Source organism: Poromitra crassiceps (genome assembly GCF_964638095.1).
Source record: "Poromitra crassiceps genome assembly, chromosome: 1".
Taxonomy (NCBI): Eukaryota; Metazoa; Chordata; class Actinopteri; order Beryciformes; family Melamphaidae; genus Poromitra; species Poromitra crassiceps.
In genome coordinates, this window is record NC_139623.1 from 68,463,834 (window position 1) to 68,484,765 (window position 20,932).

The 20,932-nt window shown below is 45.1% G+C and overlaps 1 protein-coding gene across 1 annotated transcript in view; it reads right to left on the reverse strand.

Annotated features, from left to right (window-relative positions):
* Positions 1–4,437, reverse strand: part of LOC310782492 (neurobeachin-like) — a gene marked incomplete at its 5' end in the record, with an annotated part of 447,634 nt that extends 443,197 nt beyond the window's left edge. The window contains one exon of the mRNA XM_083643165.1: positions 4,123–4,437. Within this exon, the coding sequence (XP_083499291.1) occupies positions 4,123–4,437 (315 nt within the window). The remainder of the gene's footprint in view (positions 1–4,122) is intronic.
* Positions 4,438–20,932: the final 16,495 nt, after the last annotated feature.

Genomic DNA, 20,932 nt, shown 5'->3' on the forward strand with positions numbered 1-20,932 from the left:
CCACCTAGCGCAGTAAGTGGGTGTGGACCAGCGCACTCGCTATCTTGGTATCGGCGCTACACGCAGCCTCAACCATTATAACCACGCCTTTTAAGCGTAAAATTATGCATAGTCCGCTCATTGGAGAATTGCAGTAAAGAGTCACACGCTTGCCTTTTAAGCTCCAATTCCTGGACAAATCCGGTAAAACCAGACAAAGCCAAGCGCTCTGCCCCCCCCTCCCTTCATCCAGTCTGTCTGCTCCATATATAGGCTATTATTCCATATTATTATGCTTCTCAAACCAATCTAACTGCAGTTTAAATACTGCAAGCATGTAAATACCCTACACTATAGCAAGATCAAAGTGAAAAGAATGTTCTAAATGCATCAGCTAGAAAAATATAGCCTATTAGATTGGTGAAAGTTTGTCCAGAAAGTTATCATTTTCTCTCGCCTGCTGCAGGAAGGATGATGCACATAAATATACCCTACATTATGTAAAGTCATTGCATAAATGTGTTTTTATTGTAAAACTAAATGTGAAGTAGGGCCAAGTTATTGGAGCGGACATCACAGTATAGCAGATGACAGTAGAAGCGCGTTCCGCTGTCACTTATCTAAATCACGTTAAATCGACAAGGGATATATAGGCCCAGGAGGACATATATGTTTCACATAGGGTGGTGTTTTCATTTCGATGTTTTATTTGGTCCAATATTGAAATGTTCTACAATTGCAGGTTGTGTTACCATTACACATTATTTAGATCTACCTTTATATAGGTTTTCGGCTCATTTGGTTGCTATTTAGTAGCGAAATGGAGTACCACAATGCATGCTGGGACATGCCAGGCAGTGGACTTACAACTTATTTTTCCTATGGGAAGTGTGTTGTGTCTGTCTGAGCGAGGGAGTCAGAGAGAGAGAGTCGTATTGTGCCTGTCAGACTGAGGAGAGAGGGAGAGAGTGACACAGAGAAGGGTGACAGAGGGGAGCCAGAGGGGAGCGCTCCACGCAACCAGCGCACTGAATAGGCCTGGTTTTCAAAAGCGCAAAGCGCTAAATTTACGCCAGGTGGGAAGATATCATTAGGCCGATATTTAACGCCGAAACGCCCATTCTCGCCCATTCAGGGAGTGCGCCACGCCCATTCTGCCTAAAGCGCATTTGGCAGCGTAAAGCCATATTGATATCTTCCCGAGGCAGGCGCAAGGCACGTTTTTTCGCGCCAAAGGCCCGTTTTAGCGCCGAAGGCCTGTGGGAGAATAGGGGCCACACAGTCTTTCCATAAGAAAAACGTAATAGTTAATGTATTTTAGTCTGTGATATGTGAAACCGTGGTATTTTTGTCCAAGGTTATCATACCGTCAAAAACTCATGCCCACACATCCCTAGATACCATTTGTTTATTATATCGCAATCACAATCGCAAAATCGCAATATTGTCCACCATAATCGCTAATCGCACCTTTCCCCCAAATCGTGCAGCACTAACTCCGTTGTGAAAAATGAAGGCTTCAAAAGGCTCCTGAAGGTACCCCAACGTGAACTACGTTATGGTGCAACACAAACATCTGACTGTAGACCGCTGCTGTAGACATCATCCCCAACATGTATAAATCTGTGAAACAAAGCATCAAAATGAAACTGCAGTCAGCAGAGAGAGAGAGAGTCGGCGGCATCTCACTATAGAAACAACGACGAGTGGAGCCGCCCTCAGCCTCATCTCTTGTTTTGATATGGAGTAGTGACTGACTGCATTACTTTGCTAAACAAAGCACTGGTGGTGTCAGTCACTCTGCTCGTCACACTGATACTGACTGGAGAGTCTGCACAACTTGCAGCCCAAAGCACAGTATTGTGTTGTTCAGGGCTGTAGTTTGATTGTGGGCCAAATGGTCATGACAACAAATAAAATAAAAAAGTATATTTGTATTTTGTAACTGCTTTGGGGTGAATTATTAGTGTAATATTTTTGAATGATGCACCAGGTTAGAGTTCCTCGTACAATTTACAGCTTTTGTTCTGAGAATCTTTTTCATATCCAAGCAACATTTGTATTTGAACTTAAAGAGTAACTATACACTCATTTTGAAGCTATTTCTGCCCACAGCGTATTTTTGAAAGATGTAATACTGTCAACATATTCTGGGAGGGGTCTTGGTCCTTGACATTTTCAACAGTTTCAGCCATTAAGTACAGATATTTCATATTCATTTGCTGTCAAATGTCAATATTAATACCAGTATTGATGTGTTACATAACTGGACAGTCATGTAATTCAGGTTACAGCTTAAAAAAAACATGTTTTAGTATCACTTAACCCAAATCGATATTGAAATTAATCGAATCTGGATTAATCGATTCGGAACCTTGTGAATCGGATTCGAATTGATTCTCGAAATTTGAACCAATACCCAGCCAGCCCTACATACAAACATATGGTCTGGGCCTAGCTCCACTGAGCTCCCGCTGATCTGATATGGACCAATCCAGAATGCTCTCCTCTTCCGCTGCATCAGCTGGTGCTTTCTGAGCACATAGCCACTGCAGCATCCTACCACCTCATCCTCCTCTCTCTCTCTCTCTCTCTCTCTCTTCTCCTCCCCCACCCTCCTCCTCTCCACCTGCTTTTAAATGCATGCTGCTGCCAGGCCAGTCTATGCAGGCAGCCTCCCTCCTCTCAGTCCTTCCAGAGTGAAGGGGGGGGGGGGCACGGAGCGGGACGGATGGTTATCAGCCTGTGTAGCTGGGGGGGGGGGGGGGGGGGGGGCTGGTTGTAAGGCGGGGGAGGTGGGTAGGGGAATGAGCCAGCAAAGCCCCCTCATATTCCCTGTGTAGCACCAATAATCGATTGGAGACAAGAGTCGACCCGAATCTGGAGGACCGCTCACCCTGGCTACACTGAGACAGAAATGGTTTAGCCCAGCTGTAGGCTGTCCTGCTCAATGAATCCAGTGGGTAAATAGGCCACGGCCGGCTACATAAACCCTCTGCAATAGACCACTTCCAAAAACAAATACATTGCATCAGTGATTCTAGCTGCACAGTTCTACTTCTTCCTCAAAAAGAGAGTTTATGATCAGAGGCCTCCTTCTCGTGGCAACGTTTGTAATGTCACGCAATAGACGGCGTCATAGTCTGATGCAGGAAGGATGAAAACAGTCGGGCATCATCCTCCTAACACATTAGCCTACTAGACCTACATGTGCTGAGCATTTGAAGCTCATCTGTTTGGTAACGGGAGACACCACTCGTGTGTGTAAAAACCCTCAACCAGATGAAATCCTCTGCTACAGTATGTTGTGTGTGTGGTGGGGTAGGCCTCATTTAACCACAGCAGCAATAGAACTAAGCCATTAACCTCCTACAGGAGGCGGGGCCCTATACCTCCAACAATGGCTGTGTTGTGTAGGCCTATTATGCATCATTCTGATCTGAGCCATTCTCATACACACTTATTGCGCTGGATAGCATCATGCTAAGTGGGCCTTTGTTCGTGTTGCAGGCAGGCAGGCAGGCAGGCAAGCAGGCAGGCATGATGCATACCTGCACAAATGTGCTTGTAAAGAAAATGAAGCATGTCTGTTATAGCCTCTATCTGTTGTGCGCAACATTGTTCTAACCTGCCTGTGCATCGATTCCTGTTCGTTATCGGGGTCAGGAGAATATAGCCTGCATACTCTTGGCTATTTCCACTACAGCTTGACTGGAAATAATCTCTCTCTCTCTCTCTCTCTCTCTCTCTCTCTCTCTCTCTCTCTCTCTCTCTCTCTCTCTCTCTCTCTCTCTCTCTCTTGCCTTGATGGACAACAAACGGGTCATTTAGTCAACAATGGCTGGTGGTATTACAGTTTACACTACCCTCCATGGTGAGTCACATGCTTCATTCAGCTTTTACAATCATATCGCTTTATTAATCGGTCGTTTCGCAGGCAGCAGACATGCATGCAAAACGTCCATCCATCCATCCTCCGAACGAACGAACGAACGAACAAACATGACATCATCGTCTGAAAGCCACACACAGGAGTGAGGCATCGTAAATAAAAGATAACGGGCGCAGTGATTCTACTGTGTTCTATGGCTGCCTGATGGTGATGATGATGCTCCTATAGAGCTGACTGACTCACTCACTCACCAGGTTCAGCACGGTCTCCACGATGTCCCTGTTGCTAACCTCCCCGACCTGGATCAGGCCCACCAGCACGGCGAACTTCATCTGGATATTCCTGATGGGCACGGCGGCGGCCGGGAGGACCATAGAGCCGGCTGCAGACACCATCCTTTCCCCGGTGCTGGTGGTGGTGGCGGCGGCGGCTGTGGAGCCAGCGGCCGTGACGACCTGCGGCTGCCCGGCGGGAGGATGATGATGATGATGATGATGAGCGTCCCGGTCTGTGTCCGTGAGGGAAGCCGAGCCCGGTGGTGCTGAAGCCGGCTTCTCGCTCGACATGTCTCCCTCCTTGGAAACAGAGAGGGAGGAGGAGAGGAGGTCTCACTCAGTCACACACCTGCACAAAAACCATCCGATGCGCAGGAAAACACGAGGCCCTCTGAAGTCACCCTGTTCTATTCTATTCTATCCTCCCGAAGACGTGTAGGGATTCATAGGGCTGCAAAATAGGCTCGAATCTCGACGTTTGGCTGAATGGTAGCGTCTCTCTCTCTCTCTCTCTCTCTCTCTCTCTCTCTCTCTCTCTCTCGCGTCTCTCTCTCTCTCTCTCTCTCTCTCGCTCTCTCTCTCTCTCTCTCTCTCTCTCTCTCTCGACGTTTGGCTGAATGGTAGCGTCTCTCTCTCCCTCTGGCAGGTTCAGGTTGCAGTCTCTCTCTCTCTCTCTCTCTCTCTCTCTCCCTCTCTCTGGCAGGTTGCAGTCAGTGCGGTCGTCGAGGAGAGAGCGCCATATTGACGCCCCCTGTCTGCGGTAGTGCGCTCTAGCCACGCATGCGCACCTGAGAGGATTACTTTTTTTGGGGGGGGGGGGGGGGGGTGCTGGAGCAGAATTATTTACGGTCAATCATATTACAGAGGTTGTTTTGGTTGTTTTAACAGTTGATGAGCTCGTTGAGGTGCAAATATACTAGTGGAGAAGATTAAACACACACACACACACACAGAAGCGTCATGCCCATTGTAACTGAGGGGGCAATTGCCCCCTCAGATTTTTGAGAGGTAAAAAAAAAAAAAAAAAAATTTTTTTTTTTTTTTTTTTTTTGTTAATAAACATAGGCTATATTATTATAGGCTGTGTATGGTAGTTGAAACATAGTTTCAAGTTTACGTTTATGTATGTTTGTAGTTAAAACAAAAACATAAATACTGTATAGGCTACATACAGTACAACACAAAAGGCTGTTATTTACCCTTTGTCGCCACCTGGTGAGTAAATATATATAACTAAAACCATTAGAATTGACAACCGGTCCGCGACTTTTTTTTCCCATGTATCTACCAGTCCTTGGCACAAAAAAGGTTGGGAACCCCTGCTCTAGAGGAAAGATTTCTACCTTCTGAAAAGGCAATACCAGCCAAAATAAACATTGTGTTACATTGCTTTGAAACATGTGGTCTCCCTTTTTTGTCAAGTCCATTGAGCCTGGGCAGTGGCAATGTACTTAGTCTGGTGATTATGGATCTTTCCAGGAGGCTGAGCAGTTTGGAAAATAGCCTTATGGTTACACCTGCTCAGTCTGTTAATTTAAAATTAGATATTCCTCTAAATCTGGCTTCCAACCCCCCAAATTTTTTGCCGCCCTCTGGGCGGCGACAGAGTTCGCCCCCTCAGATTTTTGGCTTGCATGACGCCCCTGCACACACACACACACACACACACACACACACACACTGGATGCATATTTTGAGTGCATCACTGGAGTAGTTGAAACAGAGTTCATGCAGTTTAGCGTGTCTTGGTTCCAGACAGAGGCTGTTTATTCACAGGCTACTTTCTGCCTGTTTTCTGTCACTTCTCCCCATCCTGAGTTCAAGTCTGGCGCACACACACATTTCTGTGTCCTCACCAAGCTTCTTTACACTGCTGTCCTCTAGGGCTGTGAATCTTCACTGGCCTCACGACAGTGGCGTGCCTGACCAAGTTGGTGCCCTAGGCAAGATTTTTGCTGGTGCCTCCCCCCCCCCTCCCCCAAAGAAAATATAATCGGCCTTTCCAGTGGCGCTAGTAGTACTTTTAGGTTAGGGGGTGCTGTAAGGAAGGGACTCTCGGTGCTGCCCGAGAGGGCAGCGCCGAAGAAAATTTGACGTTTTTTGGACTTTCATCCATATTTAGAAGAATATTTAATTTTAAATTAACATTAGGATTATACTGTTGTGATGTCATTATTCAGTATCTTCTCCTTTTCTCACTCACTTTCATGTAAGTACCTGCTCTCCCTTTAGTCGTTTTACACTACAACAGACAGCAACACAGGCATAAACACTGAACTTATTATTATTATTATGGAAAACCAGATTATGATGAAAATGAAACACTTTTGAAGAGAGAGCGTATGAAATAAGATTAGAGCTGGGAAGCACAAACTGTTTTTTAATGCATCTTGTTGGTGGTATAAACACAAGACAGCCAAATCCAAAAATTTCGAAAATCCCATTTCTTGCCACTTGTACTGCAGCACCCTCAGCACCCACCTTCCAGCTCCCTTCCCCCACTCTGGGAAAAAGCTCCGAGCAGGTAGAAGGGGGCGCGGCCGCGCAGCGGGTGGGGTGGTATGGATTAGGGACCATGGTGAAAGTGCTGCAGCCCAGGCAGCCAGAAAGCCAGAATTAGAAAAATGATTTCACTATTATTTAAAGACTTAAGACGTTGTTCTGCTTATTTTTTGTCTACTATTGTAAAATAATAGTAGGCCTATTATCATGAAAAATTATTTGTAAAAAAAAAAAAAAAAAAAAATTACCCTCTCTGGCGCCCCTAACGGCTCAAGCGCCCCTAGCATTTTCCTAGTTCGCCTAATGGACGGCACGCCACTGCCTCACGATTCGATTCGATTACGATTCAGAGGGCTACGATTTGGTTCGATAACGATTATCGATGCATCTCGATGCATCTTAAATCGATGCATCACTTTTTTGATTTATTTTTTCTCACTGTGTGGCTACTTTTAAAATAAAAGTGCATTTGGAATTGCATTGTATTATGATCCATAATTAAAATAAACAACTGCATGTACTTCCATTATATTTTATTTGATTATTTAAAAAAAAAAGAAAAAAAAAGTAATAATCGATTTTTGACATTTGTGAATCGATGCAGAATCGTGCACGTCCGCATCGCGATGCATCTTATAATCGATTATTTTTGACACCCCTACTGTCCTCTGGTCCTCCTTTCTGTGTCCTCACCAAGCTTCTTTACACTGCTGTCCTCTGGTCCTCCTTTCTGTGTCCTCACCAAGCATCTTTACACTGCTGTCCTCTTGTTTCTGTGTCCTCACCAAGCTTCTTTACACTGCTGTCCTCTGGTCCTCCTTTCTGTGTCCTCACCAAGCTTCTTTACACTGCTGTCCTCTTGTCCTCCTTTCTGTGTCCTCACCAAGCATCTTTACACTGCTGTCCTCTGGTCCTCCTTTCTGTGTCCTCACCAAGCATCTTTACACTGCTGTCCTCTGGTCCTCCTTTCTGTGTCCTCACCAAGCTTCTTTACACTGCTGTCCTCTGGTCCTCCTTTCTGTGTCCTCACCAAGCATCTTTACACTGCTGTCCTCTTGTTTCTGTGTCCTCACCAAGCTTCTTTACACTGCTGTCCTCTTGTCCTCCTTGCTGTGTCCTCACCAAGCATCTTTACACTGCTGTCCTCTGGTCCTCCTTTCTGTGTCCTCACCAAGCATCTTTACACTGCTGTCCTCTGGTCCTCCTTTCTGTGTCCTCACCAAGCTTCTTTACACTGCTGTCCTCTTGTCATCCTTTCTGTGTCCTCACCAAGCTTCTTTACACTGCTGTCCTCTTGTCCTCCTTTCTGTGTCCTCACCAAGCTTCTTTACACTGCTGTCCTCTTGTCCTCCTTTCTGTGTCCTCACCAAGCTTCTTTACACTGCTGTCCTCTTGTCCTCCTTTCTGTGTCCTCACCAAGCTTCTTTACACTGCTGTCCTCTTGTCCTCCTTTCTGTGTCCTCACCAAGCTTCTTTACACTGCTGTCCTCTTGTCCTCCTTTCTGTGTCCTCACCAAGCTTCTTTACACTGCTGTCCTCTTGTCCTTTCTCACTTCTCTTCCTTTTCCTCCACTTTCAGCACTTCTCTCCTGCACTTACTTTCCCCTGAGCACACACAACCATGATATCACACAACACACACACACACACTCACACACACACACACACACACACACACACACACACACACACACACACACACACACACACACACATGCTGCACATAATGGACATCACATGCACATAGACAGTCACTGCAGAAATGTGGCTGTGTGATGATGCCTCAGTTTCCCACATGCTTGTCTCGTTGAACAGACGTCTCACACACACACACACACACACACACACACACACACACACACATGTCTGTCACACACATGTCACACACACTATCCCCTGGTGGTTTGCACAGACCATTGCTGTCAGCCAAGTATGGTTCAGTACCTGTGTGCGTACATAAGCCTGTGTCACACTCCATGTGTTCCTCCAACAGGGCACATCTGCTGGCTAACATTCCTATTAGTGAGACTGCTATAGAGGCCCATTTGTCACTCTGGTGTGTGTGTGTGTGTGTGTGTGTGTGTGTGTGTGTGTGTGTGTGTGTGTGTGTGTGTGTGTGTGTGTGTGTGTGTGTGTGTGTGTGTGTGTGTGTGAGTTTTAGCGCATGCGTGTGTTTGTAGGCCTATATATTGTAGGCCACCTCCGAAGATGGCTTGAGGCAATCAGATCTCAATGCGCATTGACCATTCAATGTTCAGACCTGTACTTTACTGAGATCAGAACTGGGCCATTTAAATGCCAGGTGTGAACGGGGTCTATGACATCATCAAGGAACCATCAGAAACCATCTCATTCTGCCTCAACCACATTTCAGCCCAAAGGAAGTGAAGAATACACAGTGTAAAGTGCACATGATCATACAGGCTACATGTTACCCACATCACATCCCTCACACACACACACACACGCAAACACACACACACACACACACACACACAGTCGCACGCACACACACACACACACACACACACACACACACACACACACACACACACACACACAAGTGCCTTTTAAACATGAAATCTGGATCATGTCAGGCTAGAGAGAGCAGGGTATTTTCAGGTTTTGCCTTTCTAAACATGAGGGGTCTTTGTTAAAGGCCCATTCCGTTGGTTTTGGCGAGAAATAAATGTGCACAAAGTGTTTATTATTGGCACTGAGTGAATGCGCCTTGACGTAACTTAAAAATGGCGACCAGGGGCGTTTCTCTCCGACCAGCCGTTCAGAAGATATATGGAAAAACCGCAGTTTCGAAGTGGATAGCATCTCCCGCCACAGCTAGAGGATGTGACGTCTCGCGCGTTCACGAGCTTGTCTCTTGTCCTAGACGCTAACAGGAAATGGCTGAAGTAGCTTTTAACGTTACGGTCGTCGCTAGCTGCTAGCTAAAGCAAACAACAACACAGACTCCAGAAAAAGTCCAGACTAAATAAATAAATATTTATCTAATGAAGCCTGTCTGGCCAGACAGCAGCAATGTGACCGACATCGGGGGGAAACTAGAGTCAGGACTGTGTTTTCGGTTCATGAAGGAAACTTGCTGCTTGTAGCTACTGTAATGTGGTTTTGACCAGATAACGTTAGCTGCTTGCTAATGGATTTTCAAGATTCAAGATTTTTACTGTCACTCCGTAGTACAAGTATCTGACCACCTGGTCAGAAACTCTGCTAACATTCCCGTCTTGTGTGAAGTAATGCAACCCTAACGTTACTACCGTTATGCTTATGGTCATGGAACATTATTGTTTGACTGCATTTAGCTGCGGTGGTGAGTCTGCCTGAACGTTAGCTTGATGCTATATGCGGCTAACTAATAGATTTAGCTATATTTATAGAAATTACCACCAGCCCCACTAATAACGTTACTGTCTTGTGTTGATAATGAATCTAACAGTCGGAAATATGCCTAACGTTAGCCTACTGTCTGTTATGCTTACGGTACATTGTTTGACTGTTCAGTTTGGACGGTACCGTACATACAGGGGGAGCAGGCTATTTCCTGGCTTGTGGTAACATGAGTATCCACTTCCCGCAGCCAGCAGGCTCTGACTGCAGTTGGCTGTTGGCTGAATACTAGTAACGTTAGCTTGATGCTAATCGCGGCTAACTAATATTAATTTACATTTATAGAAATTACCACCAGCCCCACTAATAACGTTACCGTCTTGTGTGGATAATGAATTTAACAGTCGTAAATATGCCTAACGTTACTGTTATGCTTATGAAACATTGTTTGATTGTTCAGTTTGGTCAACTCCAGGCATTACAGGGTACCGTACATACAGGGGAGCAGGCTATTTCCTGGCTTGTGCTAACATGAGTATCGACTTGCCCGCAGCCAACGCAAGCCAAAACACGACCAAACATGCCACAATAACGTCCCCTAATTCATCCAGAATCCTTCCTGGGCATCTCGAGGCTGATCTGACCGATAAATTGTCCAGGTTGCCGTTTTCAAGTGACTTTTATGAGTTAACGTTACAAAGCAACGAACAGCTCTGCTGTTGCCAGGCAACTGCTTGTGCGCGTGCGAGTATGGTGCCCGCGCGTCAGCTCGTTCACACGCTGCCTGCAGTTACACTAACGGCCACCGGCGTCAGTAATAGTGAGTTTTGACGGATTGGGCCTTTAAGAAACAACTGGATATGAGCCGTTTTTTCTCCCAGTGGGCGGGGGGGGGGGGGGGGTTCCTACCGTTAGGGTTCCTACCGCACTTAGGAACCATGCGGTAGCATGTATCAAAAACAAGGAATGTGATAGGAAACAGCTTTAGCGAATTTGTAACCAAACTCCATTCAAAAACATGCCGTTTTAACAGAGTCCATTCCGACAACGAGGGGTGGCATTGTGCCAAAAATGAGGCAGTCAAAATAGTGGTCGCACCGTCGTCAATCACTGTGGGTGATTTATTTTACAAGTGGCATTCAAGTCATATCTGACTAGTTTTAAATGTATTTCTCCCCACAAAAGTTTGATAGCCTATCAGTCAGTCAGCTCCTATTCACTCCGCAGTGTGGACGCACAGTCACACAACACTGCCTGCCTCAAATGGCTGCCTCACACAATATAATTGGCTGCATCACGTTAGCGACAAATCTGGAGACTTCAAAAACACGCCGTTTCAACGGAGTCCATTCCGACAACGAGGGGTGGCAATGTGCCAAAAATGAGGCAATTGATTTGATTGATTGATCACTAGGCATGTCTCACTTTTTCTGACATGGATCAGCAGCGCAGCAGTAAGCTGTCTCCTCTCCTCGGTGTGATGCACGGACCTGCCTGCCTGCATAGCCGAAGCACGTTGGGATCCCTAGCTCTACCAAACAATTCAAAGCCGTTTGCAGCACTTGAGGAAACCGTGAGTTTGCTCGTTTAATTCGTTGATATAAGCGATTGCCAGAACGATTCATTAATTAATAAACTAGTGAACGTGAAGTGAAGTGAAGTGAGTCACGAAGAGCCACACCCGCCCACTCAGACGGATCTGCGGATAATGACCTGCCACTGTTTAACTCATTGAGTGCCAAGGACGTCGATCGACGTCAAAGTAAATAGTGACGTAGAGTGCCAAGGACGTCGATCGACGTCAAATGCGTTTTTTGACGGTGGGTTGTGGATCAAAGCCTCAGGCATCTCCTGTACAAATATTGTAGCTATTGAAGGTGTATAACCTATTTTACGGACTCATTAGGTGGCGACAGTGCTCTCCAGATTAGAGAAAGGTCCGGAAAACAGCAGGAAAAAGCCCCGTGATGAAAAAGAAACCGCTCATGCTGCAGCCAGAGCCATATAGATTGCTCTGTCTGGAGCTGACGTTGGCTGCGAACAGCAGTCAATCCGCGCCCACAACTGAGCCCCTCTGTCTCTGTCTGTCTGTTTGTATAGTTTCTCCACACGATTAGCCGCCAGAAAAGCAGCACCCGACGCCGAAGGGCCAAAGCATTCTCAGCAGTCCGGTTTGGCTCTTCCGTGTCGCGCTGGGAGCCGGCGCACAGAAACGGAGGCTCCGAAAATAGACTGGGTGCGTGTTAGGCTGTGTGTAGTGTGGGGAGGACTTTGCAGCTGAGGGGGGGGAGAGGGGGGTGGGGCACGCAGGCCACACAACTACACCACGTCACTACATCAGAAAATATTATCTTCAGAGTCAGTGAATGTGCTTGAAATGCTTAATTTCACAAAAGGCGGAATAACTCAGCTTCTAATTTGAAACACCTGTATTTGCTCAAAACGACCTATCTTCTCCGGCTCATAACTAAAGAACGGAAAATGGTACCAATTTTTGCTAATGATACAATAGAGTCAGCTCGTTCTTTGTGCGTGTTCGGTGTTTACATAGTAATATCACACAATATTCTGTGGGCCTCGAGAAATCACTGAAAACGCTCTGAAACTCTGGCACTGGGAGCGTCCGTTCTCCAAAAGTGGCTGGCACTCAATGAGTTAACTGTAGCTGCGATTGCGTGGAAGCGGATCTTATACCGGCGGTCGAGGTGAATAAGATACGGACTCGTGGGAGTGCGCGTAGGCCGGCTAATTGTTGTTTAACATGCAGGCCAACTGGCTAGGAGCAGGTTATAATACGGATTCCACTGCATGTTAAGAAGTGGCTACACAGTCACACACACACACACACACACACACACACACACACACACACACACACACACACATACACACACACACACACACACACACACACACAGTCACACACACACACACACACACACACAGTCACACACACGCAGTCACACACACACACACAGTCACACACACACACACACACACAATCAAACACACACACACACATGCACGCACACACGCACACACACACATGCACATACACGTACACGTACACACACACGTACACACACGCGCACACACACACACACACACACACACACACACACACAATGGCAGGCTGTCTCCCTCATACACAAACACACTCCTCTTTGTTTGCAGACAAAAGCTTGCTTCTGCAGCTTTGTCATGATCCCACAAAAGACTTGTGTAGCAGAAAGAGAGGTCTTAACGGGATCTGAGTTGTGATTGGCTAAAAGGACTAACATTGTTCTTTCTCTCTCCTTTCTTCTCTCTATTCTCTCTCTTTGCCCCCCCCCCTCTCTCTCTCTCTCTTGCTCTTTCCATCTCTCTTTCTGTCACTCCTCTCTCGCTCCCCCCCCTCACATCCAGCAGAGGTGCAGTGTAGCAGCGGGCAGACAGTCATGTGTGGAGGCAGTGGCGGTGTGTGTCTGGCGTGGGCGCTGATCAGAGTGGAGGAGCTTTGGAGGGGGATCAGGCAGAGTGAGTGCAGCTTAGGTGAAGTCTGTCACAAAGGGTTTGATCACAGCACACTGGAGGAAATGGACTTTGTTTCCTGGTGATCTCCTGTTTGTGTGTGCGTGTGTGTGTGTGTGTGTGTGTGTGTGTGTGTGTGTTTCTGTGTGTGTGTGTGTGTGTGTGTGTGTGTGTGTGTGTGTTTCTGTGTGTGTGTGTGTGTGTGTGTGTGTGTGTGTGTGTGTGTGTGTGTGTGTGTGTGTGTGTGTGTGTCTGTGTGTGTGCATGCGTGCGTGCGTGCGTGTGTGTGTGTGGGTGCGTGCGTGCGTGTGCGTGTGCGTGTGCGTGTGTGTGTGTGTGTGTGTGTGTGTGTGTGTGTTTCTGTGTGTGTGTGCGTGTGTGTGTGTGTGTGTGTGTGTGTTTCTGTGTGTGTGTGTGTGTGTGTGTGTGTTTCTGTGCGTGCATGCGTGCATGCGTGCGTGTGTGTGTGTGTGTGTGTGTGTGTGTGTGTGTGTGTGTGTTTCTGTGCGTGTGTGTGTGTGTGTGTGTGTGTGTGTGTGTTTCTGTGTGTGTGTGTGTGTGTGTGTGTGTGTGTTTCTGTGCCTGCGTGCGTGCGTGCGTGCGTGCGTGCGTGCGTGTGTGTGTGTGTGTCCGTGTGCGTGTGCGTGTGCGTGTGCGTGTGTGTGTGTGTGTGTGTGTGTGTGGCTGTGTTTAGGTTTAGTAAAGTAAGGAGCTAAATGTCACTTTGAATAATACAATCCAGTCACATAAGCCACAGGTTTCTACAGGTAGGTGCTATAATAAATTAATTAGGTTCATTTTGTCTTCTTTTTAAATTATGTTTTAGTTTTCTTATTTTCAGACAAATAGAGTAGGCCTATGGTGTTATTTTACCTGCTGACGGTTTGGGCTGTAACTACAGCCTCCTTCAGAGCTGTCATCTGACTTCCTGGTGATGACGTGTCTTATCAGCTGGTTGGGCCGGGAAACCTGTCAACATATATAGGGTTCCCGGCCCAACCGCGCCCCACCTTCACCCCCGGCCCGCCGGTGGAGGATGTATCCTCCACCATGAACCGGGACGAAGGAGCATATATGCTCTCGCACACCTGGGATACCATCCTCCACCGGAGGATGGTAATAATTTAATAATGAATAAGAATAATTTGTCTGAAAATAAGAAAACTAAAACATAGGTGGTATAATAGTGTTCTTTCCAGGGTGTGTGAAGCATACACACCACACAGTGTAATTGGGGTGGCAGGGTGGCCTGCTGGTGCGTTTCTCTTCCCCACAACAGCCACTTTGTCCTTGAGCAAGACACCTGCTTGCTGATTAAGAATGGCCTTCGATAAGGGCCTCAACTAAAAGCCTACAATGTCATTTAAAACGGAATCATCCCTGAAGTACAGTATATACATGATGTATGGTCACAGTATATACTCACCTCGCTCTGCAGCACAGATGGGCTGGACAGAATTGAAGGTGGTGAGACGTTACATGAAGCCCCTCTAGACTCTGCCTCCAGCTCTGCTTCCACTGTTAGGGGCAATGATGGGATTATTGGAGGCAGAATCAGATTTGGCCGCTGACCTCGGACAGCGACAGAAACCCGGCAATCACCGGCTTCCTGCCTCACAGACGGATGTGAGTCATCGTCAATAAGATGTGGGTGTGTGCGCGCGCGCATCTGTGTGTGTGTGTGTACGTGCGTGCATGCGTGCGTGCGTGTGTGTGCGTGTGTCTGGGTCCGTGTAGTGTGTGTAGGAGAGAGACCAATAGAGATGGGAGATCAAAAAGAAACTGACAACAAAGCCGACAGAACACTGCAGTTTTTATAAATGCAATGCACCAATTAACATACTATCATCCACTTGGGCACACTTACTGCACACTTACTGCACACTTACTGCACAGACGCTCTTACTGTCTCTGTTCACAAACAAAAGGCAGTGAGAGAAAAGCACTCCACAAAGTGACAAAGGGAACAGCAGAGGAGAGACGTGGAGGATTTAATTCAGCGCAGTCCAAATTACAGACAGTGTTGCAGTCAACAGTCAAACGTAGGAGGATGACATTCCAAATCTTATTTGCTGCTATATGACATGAAATTGCTTTGCAGTTTTTCAGTACAGTATTAGTATATCAACTCACTGGCTATCACATATTGTTATGGGTTAGAACAACATATGCTGTTAGCTTTCTAATGTCATCATTTCTTTCTTCTGAAATGGAGTCAAGTTCACAATTCAGTCTGATATCAGGCTACAACTGAAGAGTTTCAACAAGTAGTCATATTAGGACACATAAAGGACACAACAAAGCAGCTTACTTAGAGTGCCCAAACAGGTGAGAATGTATGACTATTCATAGTGCTAATGTTTTATACTAATTACATACTAACTAATATTGATGCACTTAGGAACCATGGTAAGTGACAATTATAGTGCTAATGTTTTATACCATTGGTTCCCAAAAATGTGGTCCGCGGGGCTCCGCCTGGTGGTCCGCCAGAGAATTGCAAAAAAAAAAACCCACACACATACACATTAACCCTGAGATTGGGTCGATTTTCAGAAATATTGCGATATTTGAGAAATATCCCAATTTTGAACATTTACTTTCAGAGATTGCAGGAGGCTCAGTTTTAAAGCCAGAGTGAAGTTTCGGATATCATATGAAACTAGAAGACCTAAGGAATCGATTTGTACCAACCATGCTAGTTTGTCAGGACTCAGGAAAGTATAAATAACATTCCAAAGTTAGACAAAATTTTGGCGAGGGAAAAAACATTTTCAAAGGGGTCCTCTTTTTTCTCTCTCCTGCAGCTTCTTGAGAGATCATTTGAATTTCTCTTCCTTTGAAGCTTCTGACAGATGTTTAACTTTTCACTTAAACTGTTTTGTGTTATTATGTATAGATTGGTAACAGCATGCCAATTAAACAGACAGAGCACCCATTTCATATGGAATGTACATGTACACTATACACAGAAAAACACACGTGTATGATCACAGGCACATACACTCACACGTACAGCACACAGAACACAGAACACAAATGCAAACACACTGCCTCATCAATAATTCATCAATTGGATAATTTATTCATTAATGACCTTATCATGGTAGTCTAGAAGAAGCCAGTGGATTAGCCAGTCTCAGTAGAGATACATCTGTTTCTCCAATCTCTCTCTCCATCTCTCTCTCTCTCTCTCTTTCTCAATTCAATTCAATTCAATTCAAAAAGGGGTTTATTCACATAATAAGGTGCATCTTACATTGCCAAAGCATACATATAGCAACACTTAGTATACAAAGAAACAAAAACAGAAAACATGACATTTTGTTACCCAGAAACATAAATCACAAAATCTGAAGATATTAAAAAAGGAAGAGAAAAGAAAATTAAATGGAATGTGATGAGATAGAATAGAATAGAAGACTATTGTTGACTAGAATCTATTCAGAATAATAACAAAACAGTAATAAACAGGCAATTAAACAGTGATAGTGCAAATAGTGAATTCACAGAATCTGTAAATAACCATTGTTAATTTTTTAAATCTTCAGAAGAGAGGGAAAAAATGAAGAAGAATATACTAGGATAAAATAAGATCAAATAAAAGATTAGTGTTGACCAAAGAAAGTATTTGGAACAAAAAATTAAACAAGCAAACCAATACACAGGATGCTAGTGCAAAAAAATATAAGTGGGTGTTCAAGAAGACAAGAAGTGTTCAGCCAGATGTGAATGGCTCTCTTGTCCGCTGGCTGCCCCGCAGATGATGGCAGCTCCACAAATATAATGTGCTGCTTAAATGGTGCATGCAGGTCTCTCTCCGAAGTGCAGATGTGTCCCTGATAATTTAAAATTCTAATTTCTTTATATTTGTCACAGTGTAACAGGAAGTGCAGCTCTGTCTCCACCTCTCCTTCGGCACAGAGTGAACACAGCCTGTCCTCTCTGGGCAGCCAGGTCTGTCTGTGTCGGCCTGTGTCTGTTGCCAGGCTATGATCACTGAGTCTCTACCTGGTCAATGTCTTCCTCAGTTTTTGGGTCAATAATAGTGGTCAGGTAATTAGATAGAAGAGGGAATTGGCCAAGTCCCACTCTGCATGCATTATTTGGAGTTTTTCGTTTAACTTTTAGAATGTATTTGCAAAATTCAGTGTGAAGAATCTCAATTTGGTGTTTGTCCCAATTAGAGAATTCCTGTTTTGCTAATGGACCCCATACCTCACTACCATATCAATTGGTTGGATTATGGTTTTGAATATTTTGAGCCAGATTCAGATTGGGATATTAATTTGGATGGATTTTCGGATGGTGTCAAAAGCCCTTCTTGCCTTTTCCCTCAGGTCATTCACAGCCATGTTGAAGTTCCCTGTAGATCTGAGTTCCCCCTTCCGTTGTTTGTATATCTATATGCCCTCCTGAGTCCAGACCCCATTAGCTGCATTGGATTTTTGATTTCTCTTTGCTATTTAGGATTACTTCGGAAAACTAAGTACTAAAAAAAAAAAAAGTAAGTACAAAATAGTTAAAAATTATGTCCTCACATAAGGTCACTGGTGCAATCTTTTACAAGTCACCAACTTGTAATCAAGTATTTATCTTTATTTGAATGCCTATCATGGCTATGCACAAATAAAATGTCTGCAGAAAAACACCCTCCAGCTCAGAGAGGTTGCCTGTTATCCCATACAGCAATTTTTCAGCTGCTGTCAGATCAACATGCCCTGGAAACACACAAAAAACACGTAAAAATATGTCTGATTTATAGTATTTATTATTTATATTTATAATTGATATGTATTGTTTATATTTATATTGTATACCACACCCACTAACTATTTAGACTCTTGTAAACTAGTATAGTGTCTTCCCTTATCTCCCTAAACAATATTTTCTCATTACATCTTCACCTCAGAAAACAAAAAGATTAACCCACTGTCCTCGCACAAGTGCTTCAACTTTAGCAACACTGTACTTTGTTACTAATGCAAAAAAAAAATCTAACCTGCATGTCTTTACAAACTTCAAAGGGTCCTAAGCATAAATCAACAAGTTTCATCCATACAATTTGATCAGGTGTATTACCTTATTAACACATAAACTTTTGAGGGTTGAGCGTGTTTTTTTGGTACTTTGAAGAAACAATACATGAAATCTTAGAGATGGAAAGGATAACTTATAAGATTAGAAACACAGTGACAGAATATGAAAGACGATGGAAGAAATGGTTGAGATACGAGGCTGTAAACCATACATGGGCAACATACGGCCCGCGGGCCGTATGCGGCCCGCGATGGAATTGCAAAAAAAATAAAATAAATAAATAAATAAATTTACACAGTGCACCTGAACGCAACATGCAAGATACCCGCTGAATAAGTGTCCAAATGTTCATGTCATTCTGGCCAATACTCTTCTGTTATAGCATTTCAGTCTGGAATATGGAATATCTTTCAATAATATTTATGACTAAAAGGCTAAAAGTAATCTCATGTGTAAGAAATGACTGTTCTACATTGAAGTAGAAATTTTAATAATTAACTTGATGGTTTTGGATTTATTTAGCTTCAAGAGTGCATTTTTGTTCTTGTGTGACCCTCAACACAGGCTTTGAGAATCCCAGGCCACTTACTGATACTTAAATGCTTAAATTAACCCACTCATATTCTGGTTTATTTCAAGAAAAACATTTTGGCTAGTGGAAATTCGAATTGGCTGGTAACTTTAAAATCTAGCAGCCATATTGGCAGGTGGTGAAAAAAGTTAATTTCAAGCCCTGCAGGGAGAGCAGGTGGTGACATAGGAGTGAGTGAGAAAAGGATCAAATATTGGTGGTTAAGACTGAATAATAACATCACAACTGTTAATTTAAAATGAGTTATTCCTCTAAACCTGGCTTCAAATGCCCAACATTTTTCACGCTGGCGCCGTTCAGCCCTCAGCAAAAACTGGTAGCGAGGACATTTTCTTGTGGCCCTCTCTAACATCAAAGTTGCCCATCCATGGGTTCACTAACACAGATCACACCATGGTTAGAATGAATATATGTTTATTGATGAGTGAGTGTGGTGCGATTGCTTGGAGACTCTTCTAGTACACGGCACGGCCGTGTCCGGAACCAGGATTGCTTGGAGACTCATCTAGTACACGGCACAGCCGTGTCAGGAACCAGGAACCCAGGGGTTGAGACTCTGAGTGGGGGTTACGTCTCTGGGCGTAGCCTGCTAGGTCCTGCGCCCGGGCGTAGCCTGCTAGGTCCTGCGCCCGGGATGAAGACCGCATCCTGGGTGGGAGCCCGCTGGGCTCGGTGTCCCAGGATAACGTACGATCTCCACCTACCCCCCCTGGTTCCTGTGTTCAGAGGACAGAGAGGCAAGATTAGGCATGTGCAAAACATATCTTTAACAGTCTGCGGGAGGAAACCGGAGTGCCCGGGGAAACCCGCGCAGCACGGGGAGAAACATGCAAACTCCGCTCGTGCTGCCCGTAGCGAGATGTGAACTAAGGGGTGTGGAGGGGGGGGTCGTGAAGACATGACAAACGGGAGAGAAGTGGTTTGACAGTGAGTATATATAGGCTACAGGTGATTGAGCTGATAGAAAGCCGGTGTGGCTCGGTGATTGGATTGGAGGAGCGCAGGTGAATGGGTGATGGATTAGAGTAGGTGGTGAGATATGATGCGGACATGGTGTGATCTTGTGTTCCTGAACCTCAGTTATCAAGCTAACTCCATTTAAGGCATGACATTTGTTAGGCCCCCGGCAACAATCTGGGTTTCTCATGTGGCCCCCCATGAAAAATAGTTGCCCACCCCTGCTGTAAACTAATTGATTTTGTTATACGTATGTCTTAGAGGTGGAGTAGATACAGACACACTCATAGGTCTGTGGCGATGCGGACGTGGTGCCGCGTAGACGCAACGTTGGCGTCATCAGTCGCCACTGACCAATACCTACCAGTGGTAGTGATTAGGGGTGGGGGAAAAATCGATACACCATAGTATCGCGATATATTGCCTGACGATATTGTATCGATATTTGGACACCAAGTAGCCTATCGTTTTTTTTTTTTTGTTTTTTTTTTGGTGTGTGTGCAGGCCATGCCATGCCAGGCCACCGGGCATCTGCCCGAAGCGCCCAATGTTGCAGTCCGCACCTGCAGTGGCGTATTGAGTCCAGAGAAGCTTAATAATGTAGCCTACATTTTGGGCAAAAACAAAACAAAACAAAAAAACACTGCATGTTTCACTTCCGGTGAGGTCAAGGAAAAGGTAGGAAAAGGAGTTAGACAATATATCGAAATATCGCAATATTCAATATATCGCAATATCGCAATACTATCATATCGTGACTCAAGTATCGCTTTAGTATCGTATCGTGGGCATCTGGTGATTCCCACCCCTAGTAGTGATGATGTCAACCTGGCTGACCAC